Here is a 19,500-nt window from a genome sequence, read left to right as displayed (position 1 = left end):
ATTACACGATTGATAGGTAGATAAAAACATTTATTCACCTCTAACAAGTATTTTCTTTAAGCAAAACTTGGCATAGTTATTTCCTTTGACAATTGTCTTCGACACAAAACACAGATAGTGGTCATTATTTACAGGTACCATTACAAGTTTAAGCGCTAAAATAGACCCCAAATAAATAAAGCCCTCACAAAGTTTCCTCTTTAAACAGTACAAAAATCAAAAGTCCTATGAAAATTCATTTAATTAAGCTGGCAGCCCCTTTTGATTTAGCGGCTTCAGATAGCACATTGCTTGATTTACAGTTAGTTTAACTAATATACTGATGGGAAAACATCAGTGAATAAGATCATATTATGATGAGCTATAAACTATCCACTCCAGGTCTGTATTTACATTTCGTTGTGCGTATAGTATACACCTCTGGATGCCACGGATGCCTGAAATGATCTCAGACCTCAAAATCACCCCTATATTTAACAACACACTGAAAAGGGGTAAAAAATTAGGCACTGGTTTAGTGGCGTGGTAGATGGACACCAACTGAGCCGCCAGCAATTGTGTGTGAGCAATAGTCAGAGCATCTCAGGCTTGGGAATGACTGATGAAACTCAAGACACAGACGTTTCTGCTGGAAGGCACAGACAATGAATAACAGTCAGTAGATTTGCACTTTTTTGATGAGACGCTGTAGCTGCGGACAGAGCTTCTGGTATCCAGTGTCCGACTGTTAGTTGGTTGCTCTTTTCACATTAATGCTTGATTTTCCACAGCTGGAAATGAAGCAGAGGAGATACAATTTTTGTTAGAGAAATCCATCCACACCCACCCACCCCCCACCCCCCACCCCACACACACACACACACACACACACACACACACACACACACACACACACACACACACACACACACACACACACACACACACACACACACACACACACACACACACACACACACACACACACACACACACACACACACACACACACACACACACACACACACACACACACACACACACACACACACACACACACACACACACACACACACACACACACACACACACACACACACACACACACACACACACACACACACACACACACACACACACACACACACACACACACACACACACACACACACACACACACACACACACACACACACACACTTAGAGGAACAAAATGCTATAAATGTGGAACTACAACCAGGAGCCGATTAGCTCAGGTTGTTTCAGCATAGCTCAACATTTACCGCGGATTAACAAGATGTATCTTTTGTTTTAACCATAAAAAACTACTAGTAATAGTTAATAAGTGAGCATTAGAGAAGTTAATTTATGTATTTTTGAACTTTGAATGCAGCTAGACAAGCTATTTTCCGATGCTCCCAGTCTTTATGCTAAGCTAGGCTAACAGCCTCTGGGCTCCAGCTACATACTGTTCACACACAAACATGAGAGTTGTACACATAACTTAATACTAAAGAAAAATGTGCCTATTAAATTAAGTATATTCACAATAGAGGGATTGCTGAACGATGACTAACTGGTAAATAGCTTTCCAGTCTTCAAACACAAGACCGATATTAACGTTAAAACACTCTCCAATGCCACAGAAATGATAATTCAACTGGTCTTAAAGACTCAAAAGAGCTTTTTGTGTGAGTTAATTTTAACTATGCATGTAAAATTGAGTTGAGTGCCCCGTTAATCTATTTGCATCTTCATCAAAGAAACACATGAGATGTAATTTAACTTTAGCAGAAAGACCCTCACTCTGATGTTGAAGCCGAGCAGGTCGCTGACCACAGCAGACACAGCGGACAGGATGACCACTCTGGTGATATTGTAGATCAGAGGGTTCACAGTCAGACCCAGCAGTCTGAAAGGTATATCCAGCTCCTTAGGAGGAGAGAGGGAATACAATGTTATATAACTTTACAAAATGAGTCAAAGCTAGAATGAATTATGGAGGTTATTAGAGTGTAATTCTAAGGGACAGTTAAAGTGAGATGACTGAACACCAATTATTGAACAATTTTAACTAACAAACATCAACTCATTTTGGTTAACGTCAGCCATTGTTTATTTTCTAAAAAACACATTTTAAACCAACTCTGACTGTTTCATTATTTAAATGGTAAAAATAATCTAACCTAAAAGTGCTGCCTTAATCTTATTTTGAAAGGATTGCTAATATATGCAGTATTTTACACTTAAAAATCAAACAAAGCCCCTCTGATGGTAAATTAAAATTAGATTATTTCTTATTCAGAAAACAAGCTAAAATTGCTTACCTTCATCAGTTTTGTAGCTAGTTTCAAAACGTTGTTCACAATGTTGAGTTCTTCTTTCTTATTGGGTTTTTTCTCCATCTTGAGATACAAATTGATCTGCAACCAAGAACAGTTTCACATAATATAAATAATACAATAAAGTCATGGTCATTAACTGAATTATATACTGACTGTAAATCATCTGATAGTATTGCTGTACAGGGCTGAACCCACAGAGAAATAACCTGCAACTGCATGTGTTTCCCTCTTTGCAGACACAGATTCTTACCTGCTCGGTGAGCAGCACTGAGGAGTTGCTGTATTTGCAGTTTGTCTCTGAGCCGAGCGTTGCCAGCCGTAACAGAAAGAGGATGAGGGAGGAGGCCCACACCATCAGCTCCCAGTTAGTCAGGGTCTCTAGGAATGTCTGGTGGTTGCGCAGAAGCTAAAGAAGGGCAACAAAACAACAACAGTTATGCTTGTAGCCCTCAGCAATTAGTTGTTGTAAGAATTGGGATTCAACTGTATCATGACATTACATTGTTTTTAGCTGACACTTTTATCTTTATACAATAAGTGCAATATACCAAAAAGATACAAACTCAGAACAAGAAGAAACATGCAGGTTCATTTGTTTCAATAAGCCAAACCATTGTAGGTGCTGGTGCATTAGCTTCAAATGAGCTAAAACCATTTAAGTACAACATTTAGCTTTCCTGATATCAATGGAGAGCTTGTTTCCACCATTTATGAGCCAGGATAACTAACAGGAGTACTTTTGACAAGCCGAGTGATAAATATGTCTCATCTTCTTGTCTGGTAATATGATTAGATGGTTGCATCTTTTGTGGCTGTCTGGTAACATTATTACATTTGGGATCGCTTCACAGATCAGATCTGTTCCAGCTGATAAATAAGATGACCTGACCTGGGCACAAATGATGAAGGAAATGGAAAGTGCCAAAAGGAAGATAGTGGAGACGATGACGTCAACGGAGCGCTGCGGCCCTCGTCTCTGCAATAAAATCAGAAATATTTGATTAATATCACAGTGGGGAACAGTGCAGATAAAAAGGCAAATGCAATATGTATTCAATAAGTAGCAGCAAAATGACGTACGGGTAGCATCCAGTAAGAATAAGCAAGTCAGTGAACACACCACTACAAACAAAGACTAGTCCATTGAAACACTCTTGAGGTGAAACAATATACACAGATATAAAGCAGGAGAATACACACCCTGAGAAAAGAGCGTAGTGACAACCACATCTTAATGTTCTGGACTTTCTTCAGCCTGAAGTGAGGGATCTCGGATTTCTTGGCCTTGCGAGCTGAAGTCAGGTGGCTGAAGTACTTGGCAAACAAGAGTCTCTGCAACGGGAAAAAGGGAAATACAGTGTCAGAGATGCAAAGCACAGATAGAGTCAAGAGAGGTGATTCTGTTTAAATGATTCTTAACACCACTAGAGGGAGACATTTGTTAAATAAATGAACTGAATGAATTGATAAGTGTGGATGAGTTGTTTACCATGTGGATTAATGTAAGTACATAGATTTTCACTTCATGTTTATTACGAAAGGGCAATATTTGTACATGTAGGGCTTGAATAAAATGTCAGGGGATAAGAGCCAAGTTTATTGGATATTCTGAGAATTACAAATCTGAAAAAAAGCTAATTTATAGTTCAAAAATATGGATTTTGTCACTATATTCAACTCTTCTATTTTGATTAATAATGTAAAGGTTTGGAACAGTTCCTCTCATGCTTTGGATGATGCCAATAGGAAGTATAATATTTTTAGTTAGTGCATGCTTCCCCTTGAGCTCTGTTATCTTTAGTCAACATCTTTTGGCATTTGCTAATTTGGACCATTGAAAAACATGCCGATTTAGCCGTTAGCAGTTCCTGTTTGTATTGTTACCATGGATGTCAGGACGACCAATTAAATAATTAATTCTCATATTGAAGAACCTTATAAATGTGGTAATTATGAAAAAAAGAACTGAGATTATAGGAGATTTTTTTCTAGGAGTTATAAAAAGGCACACAGACGTTTATATGACCAATTGATAACGTCAGGAGTTACATTTAGTTATGAAAAGCCATTTCGTTTTGACTTTGGGATGGAGGAATGCCACTTTTGGGTTAAAATTGATTCTATAAGCAATCATATTTAACTACACACACATTACCTTGTGGCAAGATATAGCTGAGAAAGAAGTGTGAGCAAATATATAAAAAATACTTCAGCGCTCACCTGTTTGTACGTTCTCTCAGCCACACACATCATGAAGAAGAACAGTCCTATGAGGCAGACTCTTTGCAACGTTGTGATGAGGAAAAAGACATAGGCATGGAGACCATGCTGCCCCAGAGCCATGTCTACCAGCTCCTTCTGTGAAAGGGAGCTGAGTTTGGACACGTCCAGACGCTGAGCCAGGTGGAAGGCAAAGGGAAGCAGAGCCAGGGTGGTGGTCATCAGCCCACCAAGCATGAGGTAGCCCACACCCTGCTCCACCAACTTCACCTGGGAAGAAACAGGAGGGAGACACAGGAGACATCTTGTTATGCTGCAACATTTTTCTGCTAATAAAATCAGTGCATCTTGACAGGTACTCAGTCAGAAAATATTGATTTAAATTAACACAGCCTGCATGTTTAATGCCTAAAAGTGATTTAACAGTACATGTCTGACAGTTAAACGTTGAGATTTTCAATTTTTTTTCATATCGGTAATCATGTAAAATGTACATTGTAATTGTAAGAGCCATTTTGATGGAGTGTCATGTTTGGGTTCAAGTTGTCACAATCAGGTGTTATTCACTGTGTGCCATAGGGTGTCGCTGTCCGATTCCCTATGGCGAATGGTATTTACGTTGTTTTTTTGTCACCTGATCGGGTGTGTCTGACCCCGGAAGGGCAAATGGTTAAGGGCAGTCGGAATACCACAAAGCATGTTTGTTAACAAGGATAATTGTATGGACTTCACTTTTACGATGCACAAACCCTGGACAATAAATGGAATGTACTATTCCGCATCTGATAACAAGCCTACCGATTCATCATTGAAAACAACAACACAAACGGTATCTATAAACACAGTAAGCGCGTCAGCCAATTCATCCCGGGAGTTAACACATCAAATGGAAACTTTAGTATTGGGATAAAGCTCCTTTGGTAATCCTATCTGCACCTTTATTGCATAACTCAAGATGACTACACTTTGAATTGCAATATTTCTTGTCACAGATATGACTGTGTGGTAGACAAACTAGAAGACCTAGAATATGTTATTGTGTAAATGTTGTGTTTTAAAGGGTTAGGAATCACCTAACTCACACAATAACCAAAGCAACATAAGCAATCTAAGCAGTGGTTGACCAAAACCATCCTCGGTCTGTAAGTTCAAATGATTGATTTTGTCAGAGGAGTCTGGTGGTTTGCAAAAAGGGCATCGATAACAGCTTCAGTTCCCCTGTGAAAATGGCTGTCTGACACAGCAAGGTAAAGAACAGTGAACTCTCCCTTTAAAAAGGCACAGTCCTGGTTCTTGGCTTCAAACACTTGTATTATGCAGCACTAGGGCTATCGATAATATATTGGTTTTGTGATATGAGACTAAATATCGAAATATTGCACTAAGTGACTTTCTACTGGTTTTAAAGGATGCGTTACGTAAGTGACAGATTGTTCTAGCTGTCTGTTATATTATTTGCCTTTACCCACATAGCCATTATATCCACATACCTAATAATCATATTTAAAAAAATGTTTTGGGTGAAAGCAATAGTCAACCCTATGATATTGTCGCAATCTTGAAGTCCAGGTATTTAACCTCAAATATTGTGATATCGGATGTCTTCATATCACACGGTCCAAAACTGCAAATGCTGTATCATTATTACAAACATAAAGAGGATAATTGTGTACCCGTGTGAGGATGATCCCACTGATCTCCAATACTGACATGTCTGCTTTCTTACACTCGCCCTGCTCCCATATTATGGCACTGACACGGTCTTTGGATGGGTGACACGCCTGCAGCCAGGACAGATGGTTCTGAAATCACATGCAAAGTATACAACATTAAGTTTACTGCTGCTTTTAAATGTGTAAATAATGCTGCAGTGTCATATTCTGCAATGGTTCTACTGCAGGGCTAAATAGGATTCTCATTTACTGGGATTAGTCATAAAATGTGGAGATATCTGAAAATAAACCATAACTTTTCAAACACAACAGTTAAGTCCACATAACACAAGGTTTATTGTCGATCTTACTCCGGCGATCCCCTGCTGCAGGCTCTCATCGTCACTGCTCAGAGTGGTGGTTGGTGGGAGCGTCAGGCCGGCGTTGTACCTCCCGTTCGCTTCACTGTCGCTGCTCCCCGTGGAGACGGAGTCAGGCCCCTGGAGAAGCTCCTCCCACAACGTGTCATCGGTGTCGGAGGCAGGACGAGAGCCCAACCTTGGCCTGAGGCGATCCACCTCTCGAGACTTGACTTTGATGGAAGCCCCACTCACTTCCTGTTTCAGTGTTTGAAATAATTATTTAAATCCTGCATACTGTGATCAATCTTAAATACCTGTTCTATAAACAAAACACCAAACTTCACCTGAGGTCTTAATGTGGGTGTGGCCATAGAGTTTAGACTCCTCCTTCTAACAGAGGCCCCTGTTGCAGATGGCGGCCATGTTGACGCATGTTGTCTCTCTTGATCAGGTGCTGGAAGAATTAATTCCACCGGTTGAACCCCCTCCTCTTCCTCACTGGAGAGCTCGTCGGATGCCCCAAAACCTGACTTTCTTGTGATCTGTGAAAGAATATCAAGTCACACAAACAAAAGGAATGACAACACATGCATGAATTTGAAATATGCCATAAGACTAAAATGCTATGGTGTACAAAACATGTTATTAAAGAATCTAGAGCAGCTTTGAAACACAATTCTTAACCAACGGAAATTCATAAAATAACAAAACCATCTGACAGTGGGATGAACTCCAATATAATAGCGAGAGTTGATAAAACGACTGCACGTTTTAATATTTATTAAAATATCTATTCAGATATAGGTCATCGACTTCATTAAAGATAGTTTTCATCTTTATTACTACTTATCGAGGTTTAACTCAATCTGCCTCTCTTTTTGAGACAGCAAACAAAACAAAAATACCTTATTTTGATGCTGATATTAGCCATGAGGTAACAAAATTCAAAATGTTATTAAACCTACATTTCAATACAGCCCACCTGCATTTATTTGGTGTTATTTTGATCTTTTATTCATAAGTTATTTTCTTCTTTACTTTATATCACAGTCCTGAGATTGAGTAGTTCGATGAGTGACTGTACCCTCCTCTCTTCGTTCCTGTATAACAGCTGGCTTTCTTCAAACGGCCAGGGCCCCTGCTGCTCTCTGTCCTCGCTGTCATTCTTCTCCTCAGATTTTTTCAGCCCTCTGCTCTTCCTTGGCCTTGCAGGAGACGGAATAAAAATGTCAGTTGAAGACAAGAAATTGTAAATACAGCAGCCATTACAAAATGAGCTAAACCCACAGGAGTGAAAGGAGTTCAAGAGAGGCCTTACTGAACAGAATAACTCTAGGTTTAAGGTCTCTGGGTCTATTTGTGTGAATAATGTGGCAGTTTATGCACCTGCCAAGAGGTGAGAGTGTGTTTGTAAAGGCAAATGAGTGTGCAGTGCCTAACAATGAGTACAGCACCTCCGTCTGCGAGCGGGGCTGGTGGTGCAGCTGGCAGCTGGACTGCCCGAGGGCCACCGGCTGGACTCAGTGGACACAATCTGGCAGTGCACCGTGCCCAGCAGCAGCATCAGAAACATGGGGCCAAACACCTCGCTGGCACTCGCCCCAGGGACATCCACGTACAGCAGCAGCGCGGCCACTGAGGGGAGCAAAACATTTGGCATCAGCAAACAAAACGGTCCCTTCGGGGGGCCATTATAACAGAATTCCTGCTTACTAATGAGGTCTTTATGTGTTGCTCAGGTGTGATGGTTAATATGGTTAGTGTTGCACATAACTGTGTAAACTGTGACAAATGGAGATCCTGATTTAAGTACATATCAAAAACAGGGTACTGTTTTTTTCCTTTAATGACCGTGTTTGTGTTTTAATGGTTTAACAAAGTCAATAGAAAAAGTTCTAAAAGATTATTGCAGCTGCAGAGATGTTGTAATTTAGGAACAACACACACTCAAGAGTAACTGTTGTAATATACATGAGCTTTGTCAGTTAATATTACCCAATGCATGTCAAGTTGGTTAACTCATTTGAGCTTGGCTCCATTTGTTCAAGAAAAGCATGTTAAAAATGAGTATTATAAAAGAGGTGAACGAAGGGATTCTGTCTTTTTTGAACAGTTGTAAAGGTACAAACATAATAAACTATCTGAAAGTCTAGAATAGGGGCCCAGACAGAAAGTATTTACAAAATATATTACTAAGACATCTGAAATTGGACAGAGTTAATGTATTATGACAAAGATGTTAAGGATTAGTATTCTGTCAAACCTGTTCTCCAACATCAAGTGACATTTCAGTTATAACTCAACATCTTTCATGAGTAGCATAAGTGTCAAGACAACCCACTTTGAGTCAGTTTCAAATGTGTAGTCATGTAATTTGTACACTGGTTCTTGTAATTATGTTAATGTTTGAATTCATAACCAAATGCAGTCCAGTTCTCTGAGAAACCACAGCCCCATTATGAATACAATTAGATTGAGCCGGTGAGCAAACCTTGCATGAAGTAGAGCACGAGGATGCAGGAGGAGATGGACTTGGAGGTGACCTGGATCCACCACTGGAAGAAGAACGGGAACAGCAGCACTCGGACCAGACCCTTCCGAGTCAGAGCTGTCCAGGGCCGGTCTGGTTTAGCTTTGCTGAAAGTTGATCCTAAAGGGAGGAATAAGAAAGTCTCTTACAAAGCTTCATTGAAACCATTATAGATTTGACAATATCTCACAGCTTTACAACATAATTGTTGCTCTGTTGCTGTTAGGGTTAAGCAAGACACAACTACATTTAACAAAAGTTACAGAAACAGAACGTACAAAACGATAAAAATCAGAACATAGGCAGAAATGACTTAGGTTAGTGTGGATATGGGTGGACAGGGTAAGGAGCAAATGTATTTACTACTAACAATAGATGGAGAACTACTCTTCATCGATCCTCACCTCTTACTAAGTCGACATCGATGAGGTCTGGTTTGATGTGGCCCGTCTTTCTTGGTTTGCTGTTCAAACCCTTGATACATGGAAAGTGGTATTTTCGATTTAGTGGGAATGCGGGAGATAGATAAACAAAGTATTTATTTATCAAGATTTTTTTTGTCGTCTTACATTTAGATCGGTGTGCTTCAGAGATTTCTCCCAGACTTGTTGATCATAGGCTCCGATCTGTAGCAACAACACAACTTTTATCAATACTTTCCTTCAGAACAAGCACTGCAGGACGTTAAATAAACTGGTTATTAAAATAAATGCATTTTAAATACAAATGATTAAACCAATGTACTTTTATCTGGCATTTAAATAAAACATTGAAGTCTCATACACATCACAAGTATGACTATAGAACAGCAGGCAGTAGCTCAGTCTGTACGGACTTAGCCTAGGAACTGAAGGGTCGCCAGTTGAACTCCTGATCTGTCCAAAAATGATATATAATTAGTGTGGACTGGAAGCTGGAGAGGTGCCAGTTCACCTCCTGGTCACTGGCGAGCTATCCTTGAGCAAGACAACTTAACTGCTCGCTGGCGCCGGACAACCTGGCAGCCTCTTCGCTCTAGCAGCTCTCCATAAAATGCATGTGTGTATTTGTACTGTGCATTACTATGCATGTGTTTGTTTTTACTGTGTGTGTTCAACCAACAGAGTAAAAAACTGAATCTCTACTTGGGGATAAATAAAGCGTCATCTTCTTCTTAAAAAAAACTACATGAACTACTAACATAAACAACGTAAGAGATGATGGAATTTGTTATACTATATGATTACAAGTTCAGCAGCAAGAAACACTTTCAATTGCTCCACTGCTGTTGAAGACATGTAAACACATGTCTTAAACGGCGTCAGATGTTGCTCACATTTGATCCAAATCAGGTTATATGAAAGTGAGCTCTTAAAATGAGTATTGCATAATTGTGTGCTTCTGGCAGCCTTAGTAAATATCCTCCTACATGTTTCAACATATGGTAACCTGTAACAGGTCCCACCTTTTTTTCCAACTTCATTTGCTTTGTACACAGTCAAACAAAACAGGAAAGGTATGCAGGTGTTTTTGTAGAATCAGCAGTGTCTCTGTCAATTAAACACACAATACATCAAAAAGTCTTAATCTTAGACTTGTGTCTGGTGGGTTTTTCTGGGACCATTTGCATTTATTGATATAAATATTGCCTTTTAAAATAAATACATGGCCTTTGTCAGTATATTTTTACAACACAACCCCTCATTTATTTATCTTTGAAACCTGTTTGCTGGATATATTAATGATACGCCTTTCACAACAACATATGTTGTTTACCTTCTCTTGATACCAGGCTATTCTGGCCATTGTGATCGGATTCTGGAACCAGTGAAGTCACAGTCAGGTCATTTCACAAAGAGTGCAGGAAAGAGAGACGACTGGGCAGAAATCCAGATTTGTTCACTAGACAAAAAAAGAGGTACAGACACATTGAACCAGACAAAAAGTGATGGAATGAAGCTAAGTAGATGTATTAATATTATTAAGTGCTGTCCTTAATTGTATGTATACATTAATGTAAGAAGGGACAATTCCCATTAATTAACATAACTCTCATCCATCATGTAATTTGTCGGATTTAGTTGCTAATGTTCCTATGCAGTCCCTAAGGTTCGAGTGCTTTCTTTGATTCTTTTTATTTTATGCTTCTTTATAACTCTACTCTTCTACATTTAATAGGAACATATTGTACTTTTAACTTCATAATATTTGTTTAACAAACATAAGTTACTAACTATTCTACAGATTCAAGTATATTCAACAACAAAATGATACAAGTCTGATGCAGTTGACCCGTAATAATAACCCAAAAAAGAAAAATACATCGAATAAACAACATGTTTTAAGCAACATTGGATCTGTTAATATGTACCTCACATTTACCAATTACAACAATAGTAATGCTTACACATGACTGCATCGCCAATTATAATACATTCATATAATACATATTATTATGCAATTGGCCATTCTGCATTATTGATTATTTTACTATTGCTACTTTAAATATATTAAATGCTAATACTCATGAAGGCTACTTTTAGATTGTGAATGCTTTACTTTTGCAGTAGTTTTACACTTGACATTTCTACCTTAACTTCAGTTAATAATCGGAGTAATTCTTCCAGCAATGCATAACAGCAACACAATGAAGACAATAGTTAGCAAGCGTTAGCTGTAGATGTGGAGCGGTTCGTTAGCTACAGTAAGTTTCGTGATGCAGCACACATCTGCTGACGTTCAACCAAATTCTTTGTAAACAAGTTAATGTAAGCTAACAAAAGCTAACCGTTAGCAAGAGGCTTACATAACTCACCTAAAATGAAACAGAGCGGGTTGGTCTGCCACAAACTGGAAGACAGCTTTAATAATCATCACAAACTGGTCGCTAAATACTTCACTGTCAGGAGCAAAGCAGCGTCTTGTTGTCAAACTGAGCTAACTCCTAGCTACGCGTTTATCCCAACTGACACTCTTCGACGCATGACTTCAGAATGTTTCATTTCTAAACTGCTTCCTTCATACGCATGAACGTATGTCGATACGTTTATTCCAGGAACTGTGTACTTCACTAACTACACTTTTATTTACTTTTTAGTTTAGCATTAGGGGCCGTGTTCCGCTTCCCTTTTCCGGGGTTTGTTGTGCTTGTGTGGGATCTTCCCTCCCTCAGTGTTGTCTCTCAGGCTGAGAGTGCGCTCTGTTATGCTGCAATCTGAATCATTTTCCGTGGGTAAGATTGAGACAATAAACCGCTACTATTGCATTGAACGTTCAATCAACAAGGTCTGATCTACATTTTTAAATACAAGTTTGACTGATGGGGATGGTCGCAGCAAGTTGAGGAATGGGCTGCCTTAAATGTCACTATATGGTCAAAATGTACCCATAACCTGAAGCTGTTCCTAACATTTCAACCAATCAGTGCGCACCAACAGTGAACCAATATGTTAAGAATATACTAATAATTTACTTATATATTATTAGTTTATACAAACGATTGATTTCTCAATTGACTGTTTGGTGAACATAATTTCCTAAAGACAAAAGTGACATCTTCAGGACCATTACTTTTTTAAATACTGCACTTAGAAATGTTTTAATAGCCACAAGAAAAAGGTATTTTCCCATCTTTTTCATTTCAATACCTTCCAATTCCTATGCCATGAATAAAGTCATGTTATATAAATTGGAAATCTTATTCCTTTAAATTAACGATGCTGGCCCTACATAGGGACTCTTAACATATCTGAACTTGGTATTAAAAGTAAGCATTTAAAATCTAAGTGAAACTGTACATTCCAGGGACAATAAAACCTCAACATTTAACAAAACGTTTAGAGGACATACCTGTCTTTAATGTTGGCTAATGCCCTGTTTAAATTGCTTTTGAATGTCAAACGATCCCAAATATAATCAGTGTAAGACCACAAAAGACAAAGAAAAGCATATCATTTTCACATGTAAAAGCAAAGGGGTGTTTTGCATATTCGCTTCAAAAATGTATAAACAACAAAACAAAACAGTTAATAAACTAAATGGATGCTCTAATTAAAATACCGATTGACTAATGGCTTCAGCTCTAATGACAATGACCTTTTCAGTCATAAAATGACCACAAACCACATAGCCGGTTCAGACACCTGTATAATTATGATTTTATTCAAAATATACTCAAGAGACATAAGACACTGTATCACCATTACAAGGCACTATTTGTACTACTTCTAAAAAGTCCATTGTTCAGCTAAATGACTGTCATCTGTGCAGCAGGGTTGAAAATGATAAGGTCCGAGAAAACAACCTTGTCTTGTTTGTCAACACAGTCTGTCAAGACAGCAAAAGAGTGTCATTTTTCACTCGATTCCTGATTGTCTGCTGACGGCTGATCTTGCTCTGCTGCACACACGATCTTTGCCTTGACCTTCTTGTTGGAGGAAATGATGAAGTAGGGGCTGAAAGAGGCGTAGCAAGAGGAGAAGAACACCCTCATATCAGCCACCACTGGTGACACCTTCGGCACCGTCAGCATGTAGATCCAGATCACGTTATCAATGCCGAAAAAGAACACATACAGAACCACCAGGGTGACCACCGTTTTAGCCGCCCTGGTCTCTGCCCCTCCACCATGAGAGCGACGCATCCCTCTCACCTTGTGGCTGTGGCGGTGGAGGAGCAGCAGGATGTAACCACTTGAGCCCAACATCAGGGCAACAAAGGCAAAATCCCTCACAGACACAGCCACGCCATTTATCACATAGGACAGGTAGTCTCTGAAGTCCACATGACAGAAGCCCAGGTTAAGAGTAAAGGCAGGGACCGTGCCATTACGTGGGGCCATAGAGAAGAAAGGGGCTGCAATGCATATGGCCATGTTGAGTAACCACAGTCCTGCAAATGTAGGGAGGACCAGGGAAGGAAGTGCAGGTTTCAATCTGGATAAACGGGGTCCAGCGGGGGCGATGGTGACTGCCTGAAACACACTGAGCATGCAGGTGATGCAGACTGACAAAGCCCGGCCGATACGGTAGGCGTAGATCACCACCTTACAGCCGGGGTCATTCAGCAGGTCCTTCAGCCCAAACACAGTCATAGTCTGGGGGACGCAGCGGGTCAGCAGCAGCATCAGGTTGGCGAAGGCCAGGTGGCACAGGATCAGGTCCACAGGAAGGATCTTGGGCTCGGTGCAAATGATGTTGGCGTAAGCCAGCAGAACCACAGAGTTCCCAAAGATGCCCATTCCTGTTTGCAAGAGGAAGGAGACCCCTTTGATGGTCACACAAAGATCCATAACAGCAGCGCCTAAAGTGGTCCTGATTTGAAAAGCAGACACAGAAACTGTTATAAATACACTGAAAACATCCTCCATGCTACAAGTTTGATTGAAAACTATAATCACATAAATAATACAACCAAACTGGATACAATCATGTTATTTCTCAAATGTTTTTAGTCAAAATTAAGCTTACCTCAATTTGCAGATGAATCGAAAAGCCTGTTGTGCATTACATGTTTAATTGCCTGTGAAATTGCAATTTATAGTATCCGATGCCCCTTGAGATTATTGGCCACCGTTGCAGTTTTCAGCCCACAGTTTGGAAAATTAAAGCAACAAAATAAATCTGACTCAAGGGATCTCAGAGGACAAAGCACTAAAGAGGGAATTTGTACAGCTGAAGGGCACACACAGTTTTAAGTCTGGAACAGTAGTCCCATATGAACATTGAACCCGTTTTTGTTTTCTGTAATTATTCCTTCTGTTCATATCTTACTTGATGGACAAAAAAAAACATCCTTTGAAGAGCATATCTTTTGAGCATTGGATGTCCTTGGTGGCCAATTCTTTGGGCTTTGTGTATCTCCTTTACACCTGCGAGACTACAGCAGCCATTCTTCTTCTAGTGACAACAACTATTACTCCACAAATGTCCCCAAAACCGTCCATAGGATACTAGAAAGGAGTATTTTAGTTTACAGTAAGCACATTAGTAATAATTACAACAAAATGTGTTTAATGTACTTATGGTAATATTTTGTATGTTTCAAAACATACTTCAAAAATATTTGAATCTATCATTTAAGTTTTAATGTGACATTCTCATCCAAATGGGAGAACAAAACCCTGCTAAAATGTGATTACTTTTCTGGTTTGGAATAAGATATCAAACCCCTGCAGGCTGCATATCAACAAAGCATTTCAGACAGTGGTGTAAAGTAACTAAGTACATTTACTCAAGTACTTTACTTAAGAACAACTTTGAGGTACTTGTACTTTACTTGAGTATTTAAATGTTTGGGATATTGTACTTCTCCCTCATTTCAATTCAGAGGTAAATCGTGTACTTTTACTCCACTACATTTATTTAATACCTTTAGTTACTTAACAGATGTGGATTAACGATGTGAAATACAAACAACAGTTAAATCAGACTGTAGTTCCACCTGGAGTAAATTCACAAGCTACCCTGCAGTATACAGAGTCATTAAAACTAGCTGCACCTTTACCAACTTTAATAACACTTTAATGATCAATAATTATAATCAAAACATATAATATATATTATTCTGAAATGGACCAATCTGCATACTGAGTACTTTTACTTTTGGTACTTTAAGTATATTTTGATGCTAATACTTTTGTACTTTTACTTGAGTAACATTTTGAATGCAGGACTTTTACTTGTAACAGCGTATTCCTACACTCTGGTACTTCTACTTTTACAAGATCTGAGTACTTCTTCCAACCCTGTTTTCAGATTAGTTTAGGTTTTAGTGTTGGACATTTTTCCATCATCAAATTATTTAATTTAGCTGCCTTGTATTTATAACATACCGTATGTTACTTCTAAACTTCAGTGGTCTTTTCCTGTACTTAACTTCATCACTTCAGTGTCCATAGACTGTCAGTTAATCATTGTAATGCTATTTCCCAGCTGACTGAAAACAAAGTTAAACTCTCCCTGCAGAGACAACTATATGTGGTTATTGTTGATGCAAAGGCGGCCTGATGATGCTTTGAATGAGCTATCAAGAGGCTTTTACAAGCACAGCTGGTGCTTCAGTTGCGCTCCTCTCCTCCTGCATGTCCTGGGAGCGTGTTAAAAGACACAGAGGAACAAGACAATTAGCCATATAACAATGCATGTCTGTACTAATTGGGGGCACAGGGACGAGCCGCCATTATTCATTTATGTTCCTCACTGACATATACTACAACAGAAGTTTGCTATTCGTGTCACGCTTTTTCAGCACCATGAACCAAATGTGTCTTCATTAAAAGCGCTGTGACCGACTGGTTTATTTTATATTTCAGTTTTTTCTCTTGCAAAGCTGGGACTGGGTCTGTGAGCTGAAACATTGTTGTTTGAGGAGCCTCTCTTCTCTCGGGAGTGGGCTGTGGAATAACCCATCATAGGATGTGTTATTTCCCTGTGTGTGTTTTTTCATTACATGTTTACATGTTCAAAGAGCTAATTAAAATGGCAAGTTCAAGCATGTCCTTCTCAGGGGATTGCATCATGTAAAGTACGCTGCAAAATCTGGGCTTTTTCCCCCTTGACATGAAATTAGATTTCCTTTTTTATGGATGATGTAAATTGTTTTCTCCCATTGCAGTAATTCAATTTAAATTAGTATGAAGTAATTCAGTTACAATATCATCCTTAGAGGTGAAGCACACACATTTGAATACAGTTCCTGTCAACAAATATGTCTTTTTTTGTGCGCTGCATGTATTCCTAAATAAGACATGCATTTATTGAGGGTAATAATAATAATAATAATAATACATGGTATTTTTATATCACTGGTGCTCAAAGACGCTTTACAAACACTCAATTTTGTGGACAATACCCACAGGAGACATTTGGGATGAAGTGTCTTGCCCAAGGAGTAAATTGTTGTATGCATAATAAGATTCTTCGCACAATGGCTGTACTCAAATGGCATTTTCATAGCTTTGATAACAGTTTTAGATCATTTACTGGCATTCTCTTGCATCATTATGTGCTGATGTTAAATCAGTGTTAAAGTTAGTTGTTTTAATACAATTGAAGATAGATTAGTACTTTTTCAACTTTTGCACCTTTAAGTATGCTGGTGAGGGCAACAGCTTTGGTTGGGGAATATTGAGTGCACCCCTTACTGTGCAGTTAATCTGTCCCACAGCAAACATTTGGTTTAAGAGGCTTTTGTTTTGACTTAGCAGTCCTCAAGCTGTCACAACCTTTGATATATTTCTCGATATGTTCTGTATCTTTTTCAATCGAGCATAATGAAAAACACAAACTAATCCTTAAAATGTATTTTCATTCCACTGAGTGCTTTTACCTGTCACATCTCATCTGCAGTGATCATTCATCAGTTTAGGTACCTGTCTGCTGTTTTCTCTCTGTTCTCTCTATCCACAACATGCTTTTTTTTGTTTTTTATTATGTTTTATGCACCTTAAAGTTTGTGTGCAAATTGTGTTTCAACATGTATTTGCAGGGACAATACAGTGGAAGAGAAAGGAGTTGGATCCTCTACTTAAAGGGGACCTATCATGCAAAATGCACTTTTGTACGTCTTTTATACATGAATATGTGTCCCCGGTGTTCCAGGGAACTCACCAAGTGTCAGAAAACACAACACTCTCTATTTTCCTCCATACCCAAATCTCTAAAAAAGGGGCTGCAACCGTTCTGATAAAAACTGATCCAGATTTGAACACGTTACTGACGTCAGGACGGTGGCGCTACGGCTATTGGGCCAACTCTCCACCTATCAGGGGAATGTGGGGTTGGGCGCTGGAGACGCTGTAGTACATATGCCAGGCCTGTAAGTGGCGCTGTAGTCTGCCACAAAAGCAGCGAAGAAGACTTCCCGCGCATGGTTACCATGGTTACCCTTCTGTTTATTCTTCGCTGTGGCTTTTTTTCTCCCTCCCCGAGGCAAGCGTTTGCTCCTGCTGCTTTAATTCAATGCAATCCCTCCCCGTCGAGGCAAGCACTGTAATTCTCTCCGGTTAGTCCACCAGCAGATGACAAACACCCACCTCTCCGCCTCTTCCAAGGAACGAGGGGACCGTGCGGCAGAGTTTCAGTTTCAGTTTGTTTCGCCGGTCAAGATGTCCGTTAAAGTTTAAATCTTCCGGACAAAATTAGAAAAGTGCCGGTCAAAGGTCTTCTTTGTTATTTATTGAGCTTTAAAACAAATGAATAACGACTCTATATAATAATAGGCTATAATAAAACACGGAGGACGGAGATCTCTTTTTCTCCCCCTCTTCTGACTTGATCAGAGCACGCTATCCTCTCCTGCAGGGGGGCGTGGTCAGCTGCAGCTCACAGAATCAGCCCCCTGCAAAAACAGGGCTGGAGAACAGCAAATAGAGCGAAATGAGGCATGGCTAAAATGCATGATCTGTTTGGTATTTTGAAAACAGAAACGTATAAATATACCTTATATAGGTATGGCCCTACAATATATCATTTAAATATAGCATGATAGGTCCACTTTAAGTACAAACGTGAAAGATGACTTTTCAAGTTTGTTAAGGGCAGTGTGTTCTCTCTTTCCTGTAGTGTGTTATATAGCTTTTTGTTCATGTTAATGGTCTGCAAAGGCTAAAATCCCAAGTTCCCAGAGTTTCTCTCCCTTCTCTTGCCTGAAACGCCTCCATTGGACTCCTTTGTTTACTGTCGTAACATAATGACATCACCATGTAACACTTGCGCTTCCATTGGCTATTGCTCCAACACATTGTACGTGATAGGCTAAGGGGCCACACATCTCTAAGCGGTTGACCAATCACAACAGAGCCGGCCAGCGAACCAATGAGAGCAGACTGGGCTCTGGTTTCAGACAGAGGGTGAAAAGAGGTGCTGCAGCACAGGCATGAGCAAAATAAAGACCTTTTTTAACATTAAAGAATGAAAACATGTCACAGAAGAGGCACTAAATACAAACATGAACCTGAAAATGAGCATAATATATCATCTTTATAAAAAAATACTCAATTATAGGGAAATTAAAACGATTATAGTAAGTTAGTATTAAGTAGAAGTCATGTCACATTAGCAAAAATAAACTTCAAGTTATGAGCACTTAATGCTATAAGGCTTTTGTGAATGTAAGTTATCTAATTAATTATTATATTAATATTTATTATTTTCATTTTAGTGGAGGTCATGTCTCATAATACACTTGTGATAAATGTCTTAATATTCACTATCAATTACTTGCTGTGGGACATGTTGAAGTTAAATCATACAGCCCATCCACACTTATTTGCCCTATAATTTCCCTTTTTTTTTAATTACTTGAATTGCTTTGGATGAATTAAACATCGATGCCATGGATGCTTTTTAAATGACATTGTGGGTGATCTAATGCAGACTGACGGTGGAATGTCCTCTGGCTTTAACTTTGTTTCAACTCTCTCCACTGGAGGA

General features: G+C 39.2%; 2 protein-coding genes across 2 annotated transcripts; both read right to left on the bottom strand.

Moving 5' to 3' along the window:
* Positions 1-9: 9 nt before the first annotated feature.
* Positions 10-12,214, bottom strand: phtf1 (putative homeodomain transcription factor 1). Its single transcript, XM_034139065.1, has 17 exons — positions 11,883-12,214; positions 10,844-10,969; positions 9,658-9,714; positions 9,493-9,562; positions 9,050-9,208; positions 8,013-8,193; positions 7,643-7,763; positions 6,903-7,100; positions 6,568-6,813; positions 6,218-6,346; positions 4,545-4,814; positions 3,525-3,656; positions 3,214-3,300; positions 2,575-2,730; positions 2,307-2,402; positions 1,786-1,911; positions 10-770 (listed from the first exon to the last, which is right to left on the bottom strand). The coding sequence occupies exons 2-17, from the start codon at positions 10,871-10,873 to the stop codon at positions 750-752; spliced, it is 2,079 nt and encodes a 692-aa protein (XP_033994956.1). The 5' UTR covers positions 10,874-10,969; positions 11,883-12,214; the 3' UTR covers positions 10-749.
* Positions 12,215-13,415: 1,201 nt separating this feature from the next.
* LOC117489912 (olfactory receptor class A-like protein 1) lies at positions 13,416-14,357 on the bottom strand. Its single transcript, XM_034139493.1, has one exon. The coding sequence runs from the start codon at positions 14,355-14,357 to the stop codon at positions 13,416-13,418; it is 942 nt and encodes a 313-aa protein (XP_033995384.1).
* Positions 14,358-19,500: the final 5,143 nt, after the last annotated feature.

This window comes from Trematomus bernacchii, unplaced genomic scaffold (assembly GCF_902827165.1).
Source record: "Trematomus bernacchii unplaced genomic scaffold, fTreBer1.1, whole genome shotgun sequence".
In the NCBI taxonomy this organism is placed as follows: domain Eukaryota; kingdom Metazoa; phylum Chordata; class Actinopteri; order Perciformes; family Nototheniidae; genus Trematomus; species Trematomus bernacchii.
This window is presented reverse-complemented; position numbering and strand designations above follow the sequence as displayed.